The following is a 19,475-nucleotide window of genomic DNA, read 5'->3' on the forward strand; positions in this document are numbered from 1 at the left end:
AAATGATATGAAAATATTAGAACTGCAACCTGAGAAAAAATAGCTTCACAGTTGCATCTGTTACCCTTGTGAGCAGTAAGATCTCATTCAAGAAAGAATTTGGTACTTACGGTTATACCAAAGACTGGCTCAAAGCCCAAACAGAAAGGGAAATGTTTCTGGGGAAGTATTCAGTAGTTTCGCAGGCAGTGCTTCTGTTTGCATTATAACCGTTTGAGTAGAGAGTGCCAGGTTTAGTTAAACCCCTCCCTCACCAGCTGATATTCTTAGAGATGGGGTCGGGGAGAAATGTGTCAATAATATGGCTCTCTCTTGTCATCCAGTGTGTGGGTCTATGTTGTGGTGCCAGCAGGAAAGCAAAATCAGAGGAAACACTTTCTTTTGCAGGGACTCATAAAAGTTTATGAGATGAATAACATCAAAATAGACTCTGAAGAGAAAGTTGGCATCTGGGCTTTGCGTCCAGCCAAACATAATTCAACCAAGCTGCTGGAGAGCCCATTATTTTCACCAGGGTCATGCCATTTTCAACACCTAAATCACAGGGTGATTTAGTGCCTGGTGTTTTAGTTCAAGGGTTGTTAAATCAATGGCATGCGCTACCCCTGTGCAGTGGTTAATGTCACTTAAAACGCTTAAGGATGGGTTAAGTGGTCATTGCACCAAATCCCATCATCCAGCACACTCCCATTCCAACCACAGTGGGTTTCAGTCACTTGGATTCTTTTCGAAAGATTTATGTCCTACTAGATAGCGTGGAGCTCAGGAACAGTAATTCTGTGTGTTTTCATCTGAGGCATGCCTGGCTGTTAAGTGTGGGATGAGAGGTGTGTGTGAGAGTTTGTGGACTGGGTGTTGGTGTGGGTTGTGGCGATCATGTTCACTTTTGGCAGTATGGACAAATTGTTGACAAATTTAGGAAGTTAGCTAATTGGGAGGAGACAGAAGTGATAATGGGCAGGTGCGCTAAACAGCTCAACATGACTCAATGTTCCACAAGGATCTGTGTTAGGGTTACAATGACTCACCATGTTTATAACCATTTTACTGATGGGATAGAAAGCTACATGTTCATATTTGTAGGCAGCACAGAACGACAACACTAATTGGTATAAATGGGAGCATTAGACTAAGAGATTAATGAATAGATTGAATGGAAATGCTTTGACAAATGTATTTCAGTGCAGACAAATGAGAGGTCCTGCTCTTTGGGCCTCAGCATGATGAAATATAGTATTTTCTAAATGTTGTAAACTTGAATAAATGGAAGTTCAAAGAGGCTAGTGGAGTTTGGTTAATAGTTCAGTTAATATGCTCACTGTGAGGGCAAAATAAATAAATTGTTACTTGTTGCTTATAGAGTGACTGTCAGGAGTTTATTTCATTTAACCACTCCATTATAAACAAATGTGGGGTGTGAGAGGCAGGTTATTCCACTGTTCACACTACTTTTAACAGATTATATATTGAACCGATCGTCTCTAGGTGCTTCATTTTTAGTTATCGGGGGAGGGTCAACCTTTGCTTTGTCTATATTGTCAGGATCAATTTGCCTAGATGACATGCTAATACCAGGAAAGACCAATAAGGAGCATGTACCCGTTTCTCTGAGGCAAGTGTGCACCTTAAAATGGAAAAATATGAATGTTTGATTTGATTTAAGGCTTTTAAGGTATTTAGAGGAATGGATCTGTGAGCAGATAGAGCAAAATGATTGTTTGTTTGTTTGTTTGTTTTTTTTCGCTGCTTTGGGGACCTAAAACCAGAAGATTTAATCTGAAAGTAAGATCCAGAGTCTTTCATGATTGAAAGTAGGAACCATTTCTTCACTCAAAGGTGATAGACGTTTGAAATTAAATCCTTTCTTTTGTGTGGAAGACAATCTTGGATGTGACCGAGGCCTGCTCCACCTGATCTACTAAGTTGAACAAGATCCTGTAGCACGGTTTTGAAGAAAAGCAGAAGAATTTATCTCTGACTCATTTAACCCTCAACTGCAAGCGCCAAAACTGATAATTTTACTGTTGTTACATATTTTGTGGGAGTTCACAGTGTGAAAATTGTCATTTCTTTTAGATCAGTGACTACACTTCAAACTATGCCAATGATTGTAAAGTTTGAGCCATCCAGTTGTCACAAAAAGCACTATGTAAATGTAAGTCTTCCTTAACACTAGTGTTGTTCCTTCAAGAGGAGGGAAAGTCCTGCCAGAGATTACATTGGACATTAGTCTTGTATTGGCTTCAAGTGCAGCTTTGATTTCTCTTTTTAAATGAACTGAACAGCCTGCCCAGTGTACAGCCAGTATAATTCAAGCCTGGGTCCTTAGCACCTTACTATTTTTATAACAGAAGTTCTAACACATTTACATTAAATGTTCATTAAGGTCCACCACAGCCTTCCTTTAACTATTGTCACCCTTGGTCTAGTGACACTTCCTGAAGATTCTAAGCCTACAATGTGAGCCTGTTTTTTTTCCTTCCCCTGCCTCCTGCTCTGTCTCCGCCCCATCCCTCTCATGGACTGCCACTTGGCATTTTTATTTGAGTTTTTTTAGGAAGATTCATTAACTGTTATTTTGTTTATTGTTTTTGTAGGTTTAAGTCTAATGAAGATTATGTTTATGTGCGAGGGCGAGGAAGGGGAAAGTATGTGTGCGAGGAATGTGGGATTCGCTGTAAGAAACCCAGCATGCTGAAGAAACACATTCGTACACACACAGACCTCCGACCATACGTCTGCAACTATTGTAATTTTGCGTTCAAAACCAAAGGTGAGAAAGTCTTTTCTCTTTCTTGCGCCTCAAAGTTTGCGGTCACACCCCATACCCTCTGCCCATTTCCATACCTCTCCAAAGCCAAGCCCTGAGAGATGCCACAACATGCCTGATCCTTGGTGATCATCACTATGGGAACAGCTGATGGGAAACCCTGTCATACATGGCACTGAGGCCTAGGCCTGGTCTACATCTGCTTAGGCATCTGACCTCCACTACTATAGGGGAAAGAGAAATGCTGAAAATGGCAGAGTGGCTAGATGGGAGGTTGGTTCAGTGGAAGCTTGTTGTTTGTGAACCACAGCAAAACTGAGGACTAGCATTTATGGCATAATTAATGTGGTAAAGTGTCACAGCATCATCTTCAAACTATTCCAAGCAATGTAAAGAAGGATTTCAAGACAGATATCCAAACATTTAGTAAAAGAAGTAAGTATTTTTGAGCATTTTATGTGAGCTGAGAGACAGAGACCAGATTAGAGAGGGAATACCAGAAGTTAGGACCCAAGTTAGCTAGAAGTTGAGAATGCATGAGAGGCTAGAACTGAAGAGTGCAGAGATTTCCCTGTCTTGCTAGAAAGTAAAGAAAATGTGTGAGAACAAAATTCAGGTTGATAATAGAACAGCAGAATGGTTAAAGCTCAGAAAGAGGCCATTAGGCCCATTGTGTCTGTACTGACCTTCTGCAAAAGCAATTCAACTGGTCATACTTTGTAAATTATTAAGAAACTTTCACAGCCCAGGATTACATCCCCTATATCGTTTTGAACATGCGAAGGAAGAGGACTAAACAGTAGGATCTATCTGCTGTTTCTCACTGTGATCCAAAATTGGATTCAACCAAAATCATTCACAACACTACTTAATTATAATTTGTTTTGCCTCAGCCTCCTGAGCTAACAGTTTGGCAGATGTGGGATGGTTAATTTAAGGGATGTTGGTGGAGCATGTGATGTTGAAGGTTTGTCCATTAACTCCTTCAGAAAGGAACTGCATACATTTCTGAGGTTGGAGGAGATGAGACAGGCACAGCCTAAGGGACAGTCAGTCAGTGAGAATTTCTGTAAAGAAAGGACTTGCGTTTGTACAGTGCTTTTCTCAAATTCAAAATATTGAAAACGGCTTACAACTAATGATGTAGCTTTGAAGTGTAGTCCCTGTTGTCATGTGGGAAATGTGGCAGCCAATTTGACCACAGCAGAGTTCAGTAAAGAGCTGTGTATTAATAAACAGATAACCTGTATCCGTGATATGGTTTGGGGAATGAACATCGGTCAAGACAAAGGTATGCTTCTTCAAAATAGCTTCCTGTATTCATCCGCCTGAGGTGGCAGTCCCGACTTCAGTTTAATGTTCCATCCTAATGGACAATAAATGATGCAGCACCATCTTGCTGCTGTACCAGAGTGTTAGCCTGATTTGAACCTGCAGCCTTCTGACTCAGAGGCAAGTGTGCTGTCCACAGTGTCTTACTGACAAGCAGCTGCTCCTCTCAAATAATTCTAACTCCTGTGCAGTGACTTGGGCATCCCTGGTTTTGATCCCAGAGCCTAAGGCAGTTCAGTTGATTTAAGATACAGGACAACCATGCCTTCACTGAAAGAGGGCTAACTGGGGATTCCTGTTCCTATAACTCAGATCCACTCCCTCCTGGTGTGCCAGTGGTGTTGCTTTGAATCTGAGAATTGAGCATAGCTAGCCTGTCACAGGGGGAACAGTATCATGCCATAAAGCGATGGATTGAAAATATCGGAACATATTTTGAAAAGTAAATAAAAAGTTTCCAGATGATGGTCTTTTTTGGAACACTCAGCAGACTGGAAGCAAAATCCAAACAGCTGTTTCAGGAAATTTGGTCTTTAATCTGAAGGTACTTGCTGTTCTAATAAAAGGTATTTTGTACTGTTTTGTTAACTGAGAGGCCCACCTGCCCTTTCTAGAGAAATAATTTTCTTTGGCAGTTCTCTCTGTCATGTGGGTGGTACACACATGGGTACTGCCAGCTTCTGTTGACCTGTGCATTCTCGGATATTAGCAGAAATTATTAGTTTGGTGTAACTCTCTCCTAACCGCAGGCTTCTATCTTGGTTGCTGCAGAGAATTTTTCCCTGTGTTTGTAAATGATTGTGTCATTGCCACGTTTTTTCCACCAGTCAATGTGTTTTGCTATATATAATGTGTCAGAAGCTGAACAAACAAGTTGCACAGTTGTGGCTCTAGTGACGAAGGAAAAGAGAGGAAGACTTGTATTAATTATAGCAGCTTCCATGACATCAGGACATCCCAGAAGTGCTTCTCAGATTTCCAATTGCTTTTGAGTTTTGTAATATCAGAAAAGCAGCATCCAAGTTGCACACAGCAATGTTTCTCAAATGGCAATGTGGTGATAATGTTTTAGTGATATTGGTTGAGGGGTAAAATATTGATGAGATTTCAGAGAACTTGTCTGTTCTTTACATTGCACTATGGGATCATTTGGGATCCATCCCCAAGGACTGAGAGGACCTTGGTTCAACGTCTCATCCAAAAGACCGCATCTCTAAAAGCATGGCACTCCCTTAGTTCTGCAATAAGTAGCCCTACCTAGATTATTGGTTCCAAACTCAGGAGCAGGTTTACAGCCATAAATTGCTGGCTCAAAGGAGTCTTACGATCAATGCAACGTTCAATACTACTCAACAGTGAAACTACGGGCAAAATGGCTCTAATTTGCAGACTGTAACTCCAGGTCTTAGAATCTGTAAACAGTGGTATAGTTTCTTACTGTATCTACTTCACTTGACTGATCAAATCTCCCATTAACCTTCTCACTACAAGAGAATGCAATCATGGTTTGGGTAATTTCTCCTCATTATCTAACCGTTGATATGCATGAATCATTTTGGTAAACCTTAATTTTGTCTGAGGTATGACCTTCTTAAGGTGTTGTTCTCGGAAATGCATACAGTACTCCATTGGTAATGTACCTCATGCCTCCTTCCTCCCGAGGTAGTCAAATGGCCCTGGGGCATACTCGATATTTGGCCTGTTGGGTGCAGTGCTGAAGACCTACGTGATTGCAAAAGGCCCCTCCTCAATAAGCACTGTAGATCATGTGTATACGTTGGGCTGGGTTATATAATAGCTCAAGATCTTTTTGGTGTGGAAATTAACATCAAGGGCTACACTTGGCAATGTACACGTCAACCCCCAGTTCTGCTAAGAAATACTTCACTTGCATTTGGAGTCAGCGTCAATCCTTGGAGATGTACATTTTATCCCTCTCATGGAATCAAGCAGGTGGTATAGGATGCATTGCCAAGAAGATAGGTTGGAGCTTTAGGCACATCCACACAGACCAGGTTCAGATGAGCCCTGAACGGAAATAGACATTCCTGCAAAAGGTTTAAGATGCAAGATTGGTTTCAAGCTAAAAGCCATAACATTTGCTAAGCCTTTGCATTAGGAGATGGCAGCAAGGGCATTTGGTGTTTGTGAATACCTGGTGCAGGAATGGAAGAAGAGAGAGTGTCTTGAATAATTTACCCAGGGCCAAATGCACCATAAGAACATGGACCTGGTCTCAAGAAGCATGTGATAGAATGAAAACCATCAGAATTCTTAGATTATCACCAGAAGTACCACATTGTATATGCACCCTTAAAGGGTACAAATAAAACATTGAACCCACCAAAGATCTCCAAGAAACTGTTAGTTCTTGTCGCCACTTTGTGGAATGAAACAGCGTAATGTTGCAGCAGAAGGTCAAGATTGCTCAAATACTGCAAAAAAAAAGTGTCAGTTGGATGACTTCGAATTCCTTGCATTAAATGCAAAAAAAAACAAATTTGATAATTTTTAAAACATTTTGACTGAGGTTAAAAACATCTTTTGAAGAGTAACTTCATTCACAAAAAGTGTCACATTGATTTAAATTGAATCACTGGTGTTATGTTTTGTTCTGCATTTCAAGATAGCAATCAGCTACATGAATACTGGAGGTTCATATTTTATACACAATGTGTAATTCATGGTAGGACTCTTGTGCTATAGTGGTGATGTCCCTACCTTTGGACCAGGAATGCTTAAACCTCATGTTCCACCTGCTCCAAAAGGGTGTAATAACTTCTCTGAACAGGTTGATTAGGAAATAAGTATAATTCATGATGTAATGATAGCAATTTTACCTTTTGGGCTGTGTTCAAGTCCTGCCTGCTTCAGAGGAGCGTCTGAATAGATTGACTGAAAATATCGATTATTTGGCTCATACGTTTGGTAGGGTTTTGAGATTTTAAACATCCACTTTTATAATGTAATTTTATTTGGAGTAAATAACTTCTAAAATTGCTGGTACAGTGTTAAAACAATTCATATCTTTGCTATGTTGCAAAAGTAGAAATTTTGTATTTCAGGTCTCCCGCATTCACATTCTTTCTTTTAATATTGGTCATAATTACATTTCAGGAGGATTTAGAGTGCAAGGCTAATTTAGCACTGGAAAGCACACTTGCATCTTTTCCCTATTGTCCTGAAGCTGGGCTGGGGAAACTGACATGATTGTTCAGCACAAAGACTGGCTTTTACTCAGTGCAAATACAGAATGAGAGTTTTTTTCCTTCATAACGCTGGTCATGGTCACAAGGTAAATTAGTTCTGACAGTCTCAAATTAAGTTTCTTAAGAGCTGAAGGCCACAATTACAGCAGAAGAACAGGCTCAAATTGAGTGCTAATTTGACAACTTTGGTCATTAAGATGGCCTTGTCAGAGGGATTGTCGAGAGATGGCTTGTCATAGCTGCCTGTTAGGGTTGTTCTTTCCTCCATATGTTCTTAGGATGATCCTCTTGCCTGAAATAAAAAGGGAACGTGTTAAAAATAATATCGGCAGGAAGGAGGAATTCAGTTAGCATTTCAGTTCGATGACCTTGTATCTCATTACTTTTCGAAACTGGTACTTAAACTGTGCTATAGTTGGCCTGAGGATATGCAGTGATGACTACACGTGAAAGATAAGTACAATAATCCTTTGCTTACTGTTGTATTTAAGACAGAAACAGTTAGGTTCTTGATGGTAAGGCGATCAAGGGTTACAAGGAGAAAGCAGGAGAATGGGGTTTGGAAACATATCAGCCATGATCGAATGGCAGAACAGGCTCAGTTGCTCAAATGGCCTAGTTCTGCTGCTTTTGCTTATGGTGGCCACGTTCCTGAAAAACACAACTTTAAAAGAAACATTTGAGCAAATCAGGTTTTCTTATTACAAGTGTTGCAAAATCAGTTGTTTGTCTCACAGAACCTTAGTCTGCAGAGAAATACATCATACCCTCTACTGTGTGTCTCTCATGGAAAGAGATGCCTGGGGTTCTTTGTGGGCCACTGCTCCATAAAACATACCGTGTTCATAAATACAGCCGTGTTAAAAATAAAATAAGTTTAGAGACATGGGCAAACTCTTTTTACTTCATTTCTGCACAGAGCATTTCCCACTTGTCAGTCCTTCCAATCACCAGCCTTCCCAATCCCTGCTTTGCTCTCCCTTTCCTGCTTATTCTCACCATCTGCTTCCTTTTCCCAAATACTTGCTGGGAGCGAGGGCTTGGGAAACAGAAGCGAGTGTGAGGACTCAAGATAGGGAGTGGGAAGCAAGTGGGAAAGGTGGCTCCAAAATGACACTAATTGAGTCATGTGATTCTACATGAGCCTAGTACATGTTGACGCTAAAACCGAAATCCTGACACTAATTGCACATATCAGCCTCATTATATTTGCGATGTTGAACTTAAAACAGGGCAACTTGAAGAGGGGATTTGTTGCAGCATTTTGTCGAACATCTGCCAATCCTTGCGAAGGCAATGCAATGCAGAGCTGGTAGGAAAATCAGAATGAAGCAGCACAAACACAAGGCATTCAGCCTTTGATCCTGCACCAGCTGTTTAAAGAACTACACAATTAGTCATACTCTTCTGTACTTACACTGTAGCCCTGCAACCTCTGCACTTCATGTATTCATCCGATTCTCTTTTGAAAATTATTTATTTATTTTTGAATCTGCTTTCACCCCTCTTTCTGACCATGTTTTCCAAATCTCAGCAGCTCACTGTGTTTCGCAAACAAAGCTTTTCCTCCCCACTTCTTTCTGGCTGTTCTGTCAAATCTTCAATCTTTGTTTCAATTCCTTCAATCTTTGTTTTCTATTAATCTACCCTTCTGCCACTTAAACACAATATCGTGAACGATTCTGCTAATACTGTTCATGATTTTAAATAATACTATTAAATCTCCCCTTTTCTGCCCTGGAGAGAAAAGCCCCAGTCTCTCTAATCATTCCATAGACATGCTGCACCCCTGGCAGCATTCTGGTTGAAACACAATGGTCTTTTGTTGGAAGACTGCAATTGATTTAAAAAATGACCAGTATTCCCGACACCAGCTCTGCTGAAAATGGAAGGGGAAATTCTGAACCCACTCAGCAGAATTGGAACAATCATGACTTGCTTTGAGTCTTTTCCCACAGCTTTCAAATGTGATGCTGCAAAAGACAGGTCACTGTCTTCCTTCTGTGCTGCCTGCAGGACAACCATGCAGATGTAAAAGTTCCCCCCCCCCCACTATCACACTAGAAGGGCATGAGCGTTCTCCTCTTTATCATGGACCAGTTTTTATCTCTCAGCCCATATCTGTCTGATCAGTGCCATATTGCTGTTTGTGGGAACTTGCTGTGCATGAATTGGTTGCCATGTTACGATAGTGACTGAAATTCCCATTGTACTTCATTACGGTCAAGGTGCTTTGGGAAGGCCTGTAGTTAGAAAGGATGCTAAAGAAATACGAGTCTGTCCTTTCCTTATGTTTCCAGTTCTACGCCTGCGCTGAATTTCAAAGTCACCGTCTTTACCTTTGCAACGTTAGACCACCCCTAATGTAAAGAGATGTCACAGCATTTAGCAGTGTGAGAGTTGCACTGCTGGCCCAACCGCTGGCCTGATGTAAGGGGTCATCAGAATATGCTGAACACAACAATTGCTGGACATCACAGCAGGTCAGACAGCTGACCCACTGTGATCTCCAGCATTTGTCATTCTCTGTACAGATTCCAGCATCTGCAATAATTTGCTCCTACATCAGGATATACTGACCAGGTTTGGCAGCCTATGTGCAGAGAAAAACAGTCCAGGTTTGCTTCCTTTGCTTGCAACTACTGAGGTGCTGTTGAGATGGTGCAATAATGCATGTGCTGTTTTATGCAAATTTGGTTAATCATGTTGCTGATTAAAGCCATTGATACTTAAACATTCAATAGTTGCTTTATTGGGCATAGCAGTACAGTTTCAGTAGTAGGTATTGGCACCAGCATTTCAATAGCCTCTAATAAAGCTAAATTATCACCAGCACCATCATTGGGAGACGTTTTGTAAAGAATAGGAACTGGATGTGACTCTGCAAAAGCATAGAAAAATGAAAACTGAGTTTAAGCTTTGGTTTACATGACAGAGAAACTTTGAGTAATACTTGCAAGTGATCTCTCTTCAGGCATTACCCCCACCCCTTGTCTTGATCCATGCTCAAAATATTCTATGTACATTGAAAATACATTAGCTCCCTCAATCAGGGCTGCAACAAAGATTGTTGCCTTGCTGTATGCATGTTCGTGATATTTCCTGCTAACATTCTCTGGCACAAAACTAACATTGACTGAAGTGTCATCTGTGGCTCATTGCCAGGTATTCTCCCCTCTGAATCAAATGTTAGTTAGTTTGAGTCTCCCTTCAACAAACTGAATACAAATCCAATCTGACACTCCCAATGGTGTAGAATGGTCTGTTTTTCAGACGCCATATTAAACGAAGTTCCTTGTTGCCCTCTGAAGTGAAAAGTCCTGTGGCATAATTTGAAAGAAGATCAGTGGAGTACTCTTCACTGTGCTGTATTTATTCCTTAACTGACATCACTAAAAACAGACAATCTGGTCGCTAACTCGATGCTGGTTGTAGGATTTTTCTGTGTGCAATTTGACTCTTCCTGTCTGTAATTTGGTTGCACCACTGCTGCAGTGACTACTTTTTGAAAAGAGTTTGGTTGTAAAGTGCTTTGGGGCAGCGTGAGGTTGAGAAAGGTGCTGTGTAAATGCTGGCTCGCTCTTTTTGTGGCAATGACATGAAATAATCGAAGTACAGAATGGGAAGTGAACCTTGATCTTTAAGCCTCAGTGGACCATTGTGACGGTGCATTTGTTAACCCTCCGTCCCTATGTGCTGGGATGAGGGAGGCTTGTGCCTCCCAATGCTAAAATGTAGGCGTTTAGCTGTACACAAAATGCACGATGCATCAATTCTGAATGTTGCGCTGTCATAGATGCTGTATTGCTAGAAACTGATTGCAGGAACCTCAACAGTCGATGAGAGGCTATAAAATAGACAAGCAGAGGGGGAAAAGTATTTGAGCATTTGAGTCATTTAGATCACAACCTTGCTGTCACCAGGTGATAGATCAGCTTCGCCTCTTCACACAGCCAATGCTGAGCAACATTACAGCACAGTGTCATTAGGTTGATTTATGAAGCTTTGGAAGGAGATTGCCTGAGGAAGCAGATTAGCCTCATTGAGACGTTAATTGAGCAGAGACTGGCCATTCAGCCAAGTAGCAGCCGAATGTGATTTACTGCCTCAAACCAGCTAAACTCCTCACTGTTTGTGTTCTTCAGGGAACTTGACAAAGCACATGAAGTCAAAGGCTCACAGTAAGAAGTGCCAGGAGATGGGAGTGGCTGTTGCATTAATGGAAGACGTGGAATCTGAAGAAGGTACCTTGGACGTGTTGCATCAATTAATCCCGATGGGAATGTTTAATGATTTGTATTTTGAACTGCTGCTTCACTGTGGCTTTCACCCTAACAACAGGGCTTAAAATTTTCTGCCAGAAACAAGTAACCAATCAGTTGATTTGAGCGCATTCATAGGCCATTCAAAAGGTTCAATCTCAAATGACAGAAGGTCATTTCCATTGGGTTCACAATCTATGGGAAAAGTAGCAAAGTGCCTACCTGTACTGTCACTCTGTTGTGGCTGTGAGTTAAAGTGCTGTCATTGACATGTGCCACAAATGCACATTGCAAATTTACAACCTCCTACTCCATTAACCTTAAACAGGAAGGTGGGGAGTCGGGGTGGTGGAGGGGGGCGGTGGTGGAGGTGCAGTTTCTGTTGCCCCGTTAGTAGTGTCTCTGCCTCTGAGCCAGAAAATCTGGGACTCATTAATGACGGAGGGTGCAATTTTCATATGGTTCAACAGATGAATCATTAGTTTGTGAATACTTCTCATCTATTGCCCAGAAGAGGGAAAAGAAAATTAAACCCAAAATGCAGGCTGAGAGCTCGCAGTTTGTAGAACGTGATCCAGTGTATATGTCAGGGAGAAGCCAAGGGGCCTTTAACGCAGTCCAAAAGTGTTTACAAAATTTCCCACTTTTCTCTCCTTTTGGGACTTTTAGTGGGATGTTATGGTTCATCTTATGGGTTGTGTGCTACGTTGGAAGAGCAGCCTGTAGTGTTGCTGGAGAAAATTAAACGTGACTTATATTGTTGTCCGACAATTTGCATTTATTTAACCTCGTTAACATAGTAGAATATCCCAAGGTACTTCACAAGGACAGTATTCTGATTCGGGGCCACACTGGGTGATATTAGGACAGGTGACCAACAGTATGGGCAAAGAGGTAAGTTTTAAGGGACATCTTAGAGAGAAGAGAGAGAGAGAGGGAGGTACGGATAGACCAACCTTTTTGAACTTCTGACTGTGCTCCTGTGAAGCACCTTGGAATGTTTTACCAGGCTGAAGCCACTACATGAAGGAAAGTTAACAAGGTGTGGAGCTGGATGAACACAGCAGGCCAAGCAGCATCAGAGGAGCAGGAAGGCTGACATTTCGGGCCGACACCCTTCTTCAGAAATGGGGGAGGGGAAGAAGGTTCTGAAATAAACAGGGAGAGAGGGGGAAGTGGATCGAAGACGGATAGAGGAACTAGGTGGAGAGAAAAAAAAATCTTCCGCCATCTGCAATCCAACCCCACCACCAAAGTCATTTTTCCCTCCCCACCTTTGTCTGCTTTCTGGAGGGACCACTCTCTCCGTGACTCCCTTGACAGCTCCACACTCCCCTCCAGCCCCACCACACCTAGCACTTTTCCCTGCAACCGCAGGAAGTGCTGAACCTGCCCCTGCACCACCTCCCTCACCCCCCCCCCCCCCCCCCCCCGCCCATCCCAGGCCCAAGAAGACCTTCCACATCAAGCAGATGTTCACCTGCACATGTGCTAATGTGGTATACTGCATTCGCTGTACCCACTGTGGCCTCTACATCGGGGAAACCAAGCGGAGGCTTGGGGACGGCTTTACAGAACACCTACGCTCGGTTCGCAATAAAAAATTGCACCTCCCAGTCGCGAACCATTTCAACTCCCCCCTCCCATTCCTTAGCCAACATGTCCATCCTGGGCCTCCTGCAGTGCCACAACGATGCCACCTGAATGTTGCAGGAACAGCAACTCATATTCCGCTTGGGAACCCTGCAGCCCAGTGGTCTCAATGTGGATTTCACAAGCAAGCTTCAAAACCTCCCCTCCCCCTACCGCCTCCCAAAACCAGCCCAGCTCGTCCCCACCTCATTAACCTGTTCTTCCTCTCACCTATCCCCTTCTCTCACCTCAAGCCGCACCTCCATTTCCTACCTACTAACCTCATCCCGCCCCCTTGACCTGCCCGCCCTCCCTGGACTGACCTATCCCCTCTGTACCTCCCCACCTACACCCTCCTTTACTGGCTCCATCCCCGCCTCTTTAACTTGTCTGTCTCCTCTCCACCTAACTTCTCCTCTATCCATCTTGGATCCACCTTCCCCTCTCTCCCTATTTATTTCAGTACTCTCTTCCCCTCCCCCATTTCTGAAGGAGGGTCTGGGTCCAAAATGTCGGCTTTCCTGCTCCTAAGATGCTGCTTGGCCTGCTGTGTTCATCCAGCTCCACACCTTGTTATCTCGGATTGTCCAGCATCTGCAGTTCCTACTATCTGTGATATGAACGAAAGTTGTTTGTTGTTGAATCTGAGCCATCCAGGCACTTAAGATGTGGCAAAAACAGAAATTGCAGGAGAAACTCGGCAGGTCTGGCAACATCAGAAAGGTCACTGGACTCAAAATGTTAACTTTTTTGTCTCCGTTTCTGCCTGACCTATTGAATTTCTCCAGCAATTTCTGTTTTTGTTTCAGATTTCCAGCAACAACAGTTCTTTGTTTTATTTAAGGTTGTGGAACTAGTTAATAATTGCCCTGTGAATGAAAAGGTTGATTTATGTGCAGAAAAATCTGTGCTGATATCAATCCATCTGAAGTAACACTTGACACTTACCATTGGCCTTCAGTATTCCTCAAGTAATTTGGAGGTCTGCCTACAATTCCATCATAGGCCACCTGCCCAGGAAATAATCTCACAGCACGATCGGGTTCCAGACCCTGTTCCGTGATGTGAATCATCAGCTGAGTGAGCTTTGCGCTGAAAGAAAAATACCTGATGGACGGCTGCAAGGTCCCCAAGTCGACCAGATTAATTGCCGCTAATTTTTTGAACTGATACCAATGTTGGTTGACATGATAACCCTTCTTGTCATTAGTGAAGATTACAGTCACAATATCTGAGCATGAAACTTTACCTGTAATCAAAGGTTAGCTGCTGTCCATTTAGGCGAGCCTAAAGGTGAAGAACTGACATTTCAAGGATGCATTTGACATAATCAAATTTTTAAAATTTGCATTGAAATGAAATGGCTGCCACATTTAGTTCCCAAAGAGGTTGAGGTCCCTCTGAGGTTAGTCACTGTGTAGAATTTCAGATTCCTGTGCCAGAGGTCATGGACAACCAAAGGATAGAGGAATGGCAGACTGGCTCCATTGGGAGCTTCAATTCTTGCTCAGATTCCTGTAATCTGCATCCAGAGAATCTACTACACTCCCAGGCCCAGAGCAAATTAAATCAATGATATGCATTGACATCATTATCCCTGTCAAAGAACTGGAGTTGAGGAGGGACTGATGGCAGGATTTAGAGCAGTATTTATTCTACAGTAAACACAGTCTATTTAGAGTAAAGAACATAATGTTCTTATGAGGAATTCAGAGTTCTAGCTACAGGCCCAGAACCTTCTGTTATCAGATGTGTTCTGCAGTGAGGTTTAGAGGTATCGTTATTCAGAAGTGCTTGAGTTGAGATTTGTGATCAAAATGACTGAGGCAAGTTGGCTTTTTGTGAATTATTTAAAAACATGCACCTGAGGCAGATACATCGAAAGAATGAGCAAAATCTTTAGTTTCCTAGTAGAGGCTTTGGGAACCCCAATCCAGAGTTGAGTGTAGAAACGATGCTGACATGTCAGTATGGTACAGGGGGAATATTGTTTTCAGGTACCACCTTTTAAGATGCTATGTCAGACAAAGGACCCATCTGCCCCCTCAAAAGGACATAAAACAGCTGCTGTCAGTACTTCAAAGGACAAGAACGCCACTGTGTCGTGATCAATATTTAACCGTTGACCGACAAGACTGAAACATGTTAACTGGTGTTTATCGCGTCGCTGTTTGTGGGATCGTATTGTGCATACATTGTTTCCTATCATTGCACTTCAGAAAAGTGCTTGATTGCCCACAGAGCACATTGGGACATTGTGAAGGTGCCAGAGCTGATACCTGATATAGTTAGCAGCTGTTCATATTAAAGATAATAATACAGTAACCACTGATGCAGACATACTCATCTATATAATCCACTGTCCTGGAAGAGTTTTATAAAGAGTGAGTTTGCTTCTGCAGCTCTCTGACTAGCCAAGTGTGTGATGGAGCCTGCCACTTTGCAATCGGCTAGGCAGCCCTGAAATAGCATGACCTATGCTGATAGCCGTCAGGGTGATCAGAAGCTATTGCTGTTTGCTTTGTTGCCAATTTGGGCTGGGATGTAAAGTGCTACTTCTGTAGACAGGGTCAGCTTGGCTGTGATGCATCCCATAGTCGAACAGCTAGACCTCCTGTTCTTGGATAAGTTACGAGAGGGGCTGAAGGCAGGACTAATCCTAGCAGGATGTGTGCTTTCCGAAGAACCGGGAAAACATTGAGTGAAGGCAGTGACTTTAAAAAGGCCATTAATGAGTTTAGATCAACAACAATAACTTGCAATTGTCAAGCACCTTAAACGTAACAACTTCCCAGGGATGCTTCCTATTAATGTTACTAAACAAAACTTCACAGAAGCACATGAGCAAACAAGAGTATAAGTGACAAAAATAGTACATGTGACCATAAAATCTGGACAAAATCAAAACAGATGGATCTAAAGTTGGGTCTAAAAAGAGAAAAGTGAAACAGCTGGGTTAAAGGAAGGGTGTGTGATCCTGAGTTTAGAACCAGGCACACCCACCAATCCTAGCACAAATGTGTCAGGACAAATAATCGACCAGAATCTAAGGAACACATTTCTTGAAGGATTTTAGGGCTGGAGGAGATTGCAAAGATAGGAGTTGCAAGCAACAAACCGTGTTGATTTAATTACAAAAGACTTTAGACACTTGGAGTGTATCGAGTCCATTAACAGGACTACTGTTTGCATAAGGTTAGCATTTTGCTTTTAATTGTTTTCATCTCTGTGGATGGGGATAGAAAGAATTGATAGCTCACACCTGGAATGACTGCAGTGATCGTCTGTGGGAATCCAAGAGGAGTTTGTCTAAGCCAGAAGCTCATCTATTGAAAATATCGGGTAGTTTTTGCTCAATGGCCCCTGCTGTTACTGAAAGGGCAAGAATGAATGAACCCTTTTGTTAGCCAGAGTGATGGAAGCAGAGTTTCTAGTGGTGTGTGTGTGTGGGGCACTCAGTCATTTCTGCTCACTTACGGACTGGCCAGTGATATTATAAGAATTACAGCACAGAAACATATATCATTTTGTCCAAATTGTCCATGCCTATATTAATGTTTCATCTAATCTGTTATGTTAGTCTTCAATTCCAGCTGCTGTGTGTACTTGTTTCATTTCCCCTTAAATGGCTGTATGTTATTCACCGCAAGCATTCCATGCGATAGTCAGTTCCACATTCTAACTCTCCCTGGGTTTTGACATTCCGAGGAAGCTATTTGATCTCCAATACAACAGTGATAGCAGAGCTGAGAAATATTAGCAAAACAGCAGTTCAAGGCGGCAATCTACCTAATGTCTTGTCATTTTTGTGGATTAATAACTCAAAACGTAATGATAATTTGGTTTCCAAAACTCAGCCCAAGCAAGATGGTTTACTGGGCCACCCGTCCTGTGGCATAGCAAATTGTAAGTAGGATTGCATTTCTAGATGGATGGCAAAAATAAAAGTTTCTTTTTGTTTCTGAACTTGATTGTGTTGAGACTCAGGGCCAGATGGCACCACTGTTCCTGGAAACGTAGGCTGATCCATCATGAGGAGTGGTAGGGGTGTGTTGTGCAGGTGCTGAAGAAGTTCAAGAAATCAATGAGTCAGTGTTGGATGCCAGCAGGCAGTAAAGATCAGTGTCACTCTGAGGACTACTGTAATATTTTGGAGGAGTTTCTGAAATTAATTTTGTTATTATGGTTGCAGTTGTTTTCCTCTGGCAGTGCAAGAAATTGGGTAAAGTTCCCTCATACGCTAATATAATGCAGTTAGTTCAGATTTTGTTAAAAGGGTACATAAAGGGGTTTGGACGTGCAGGGTCATTCACTTTGATCTAAGAACATGAAACAAAAATATCATCATGGTCAGAAGTCTGGGAACTGTGGAGGAGTTTAAAGAATTCGAGCTATTATATATGGGGGAGAAAAAGTGATCAAAGAAGTTAAATGAATGTTGGCCTTTATCTTAAAGGGGCTGGAATAGAGAGGACAAAGCTATTCTCCAGTCAGGCAGAGCATTACTCAGACCCGATCTCTAGAATACACCAATCCAAAGGGACCATGTTGACCTTGGATCAGTTACAGAGTAGATTTGCAAGCATTATGAGTACGGATTGCATAATCTTGGCTTGTGTTTCATGTAGAAGAAGTGGGAGCTTACTGACGGGTTTGAACTATTAAAAGGATTCAACAGGGAAGACACGAATGAGCCCCCTGCTTTGGTGGAGAGCTCCTAAACATTTATTGGGATCTGCAGCAAAGGCAGGGAGTGAGGTTCAAGTTCAGATCGGCTGTGATTTAATTGAATGGAGTCCAGTGCCTGGATACGCTACTCCTGCTCCAGTGTTTTCTGTTTCACAGTAATACAACAATTATTCCATGCTCATTGAAAGTTATGAATAACCATAATATTTATGGCCATAACTAATAAAGTAATTATTAATAAATCCATAGCAGAATTCAGAAGAAATGTTTTTACTTTGGAATATGATTTATAGTATAGAATTCATTACTAGAAGTGGCGTCTGGAGCAAAAAGCATAGGTTCCTTTCAGAAAATGTTAACTAAATGCTTGAGTGATAAAGTAATAAAAGGAATCCCTAATAAGGTGGGAGGATTCCCAGGTAGTACACGAACGTATTAGAATCAGCAATACAGGAACCAAATGCTTTAATCGATGTAATTTTGTTGTTTAGTGAATGAATTAAATGTGGGTGTCATTGACGAGAACAGCATTCATTGCCCATTCTTTTAATTATGCTGGTGAAGGTGATGGCGGTGAGCTGCTTTCTTGAATCTGGAGTCTGGGTGCTGTTAGGAAGGCGAGTTCTACGATTTTGATCCAACTGAGTTATAGCTCCAAGTCAGGATGGCATGTGGCTTGGAAGAGGCAAATTTTCAGATGGTGGTTTCCTATGTTTTCCCAGATGATCGATGCCACTGTTTTGTTGGAGAAGAGTCCTGTCAAATGAGCCTTGCTGAATTACTGCAGGGCGTCTCATAGATAGCACAAACTGCTGCCTCTGCAATGGGGGAAGCAAGCTTCAAAGGTGGTGGAAGGGGCTGCTGATCAAATGGGCTGCCTTGTTCTGAATAGCTACAAGCATTCCGAATATAATAAAAAATATCGGCAGCACCAGCCTAAAGATTCAGGGGATGTGCTGCGACATTGGAAGTTATAAATAGACAATTGTAAACACAGGGATCGTCTGAGACTGTCTGCGAGTTTCCTATTGTGCATTTGACAGCTGAAGAGAGGGCTTCAAAGGACACTGATTCATGACCCTGACAGAATAAAAAGGTTTGTTGCTTTTGGACAAAAATCATGGCTTTGCAATTTACGTGGCTCTTCCTGAACTGTTCTGCTTTTTGTTGGTGTCTACTGTAAATGCTGCACTGAACAAATAATTAAGCCAGTGTGAGGAAAAGAGTCTGATTTGAAACAATGGCCAGAATCTTCCGTTTAGAATGTGAGAGAGACTTGGTGTCAGTTCTTCACTCCTGACTGTCAAAGGTCCATTTGAGATTTTCTGAGGTAATTAAGAGCCCACCTCTTGATCCAATTTGTAGTGAGGGGATGGGGGGGAACGGACAAGTTGATTCCCGCAATTACAGGCCCCTCTGAAGAAGTGAAAATCCAATTAAGAAGATGGGGGGAGCACCTCTGCAGGGCCACCGAGATGGGGAGAACCTTTCAGAAGGAGGGCAGCTGGGAGATGTTAAAACAGGAGGCTTTTTGGCTTCCCCCCCCCATGACCAGCCACGAGCAAGCCACCTCCAAGCCCC

At 42.3% G+C, this 19,475-nt stretch overlaps 1 protein-coding gene across 3 annotated transcripts in view; it reads left to right on the top strand.

Moving 5' to 3' along the window:
• The window catches only part of LOC125465021 (transcription factor HIVEP3), a 365,357-nt gene that overhangs the window by 336,710 nt on the left and 9,172 nt on the right, over positions 1–19,475 (top strand). For all 3 annotated transcript variants that reach the window (XM_048558059.2, XM_059654309.1, XM_048558060.2), the window contains 2 exons: positions 2,598–2,773; positions 11,457–11,555. In XM_048558059.2, coding sequence (XP_048414016.1) covers positions 2,598–2,773; positions 11,457–11,555 — 275 coding nt within the window. The remainder of the gene's footprint in view (positions 1–2,597; positions 2,774–11,456; positions 11,556–19,475) is intronic.

Source organism: Stegostoma tigrinum, chromosome 24 (genome assembly GCF_030684315.1).
Source record: "Stegostoma tigrinum isolate sSteTig4 chromosome 24, sSteTig4.hap1, whole genome shotgun sequence".
Lineage (NCBI taxonomy): Eukaryota > Metazoa > Chordata > Chondrichthyes > Orectolobiformes > Stegostomatidae > Stegostoma > Stegostoma tigrinum.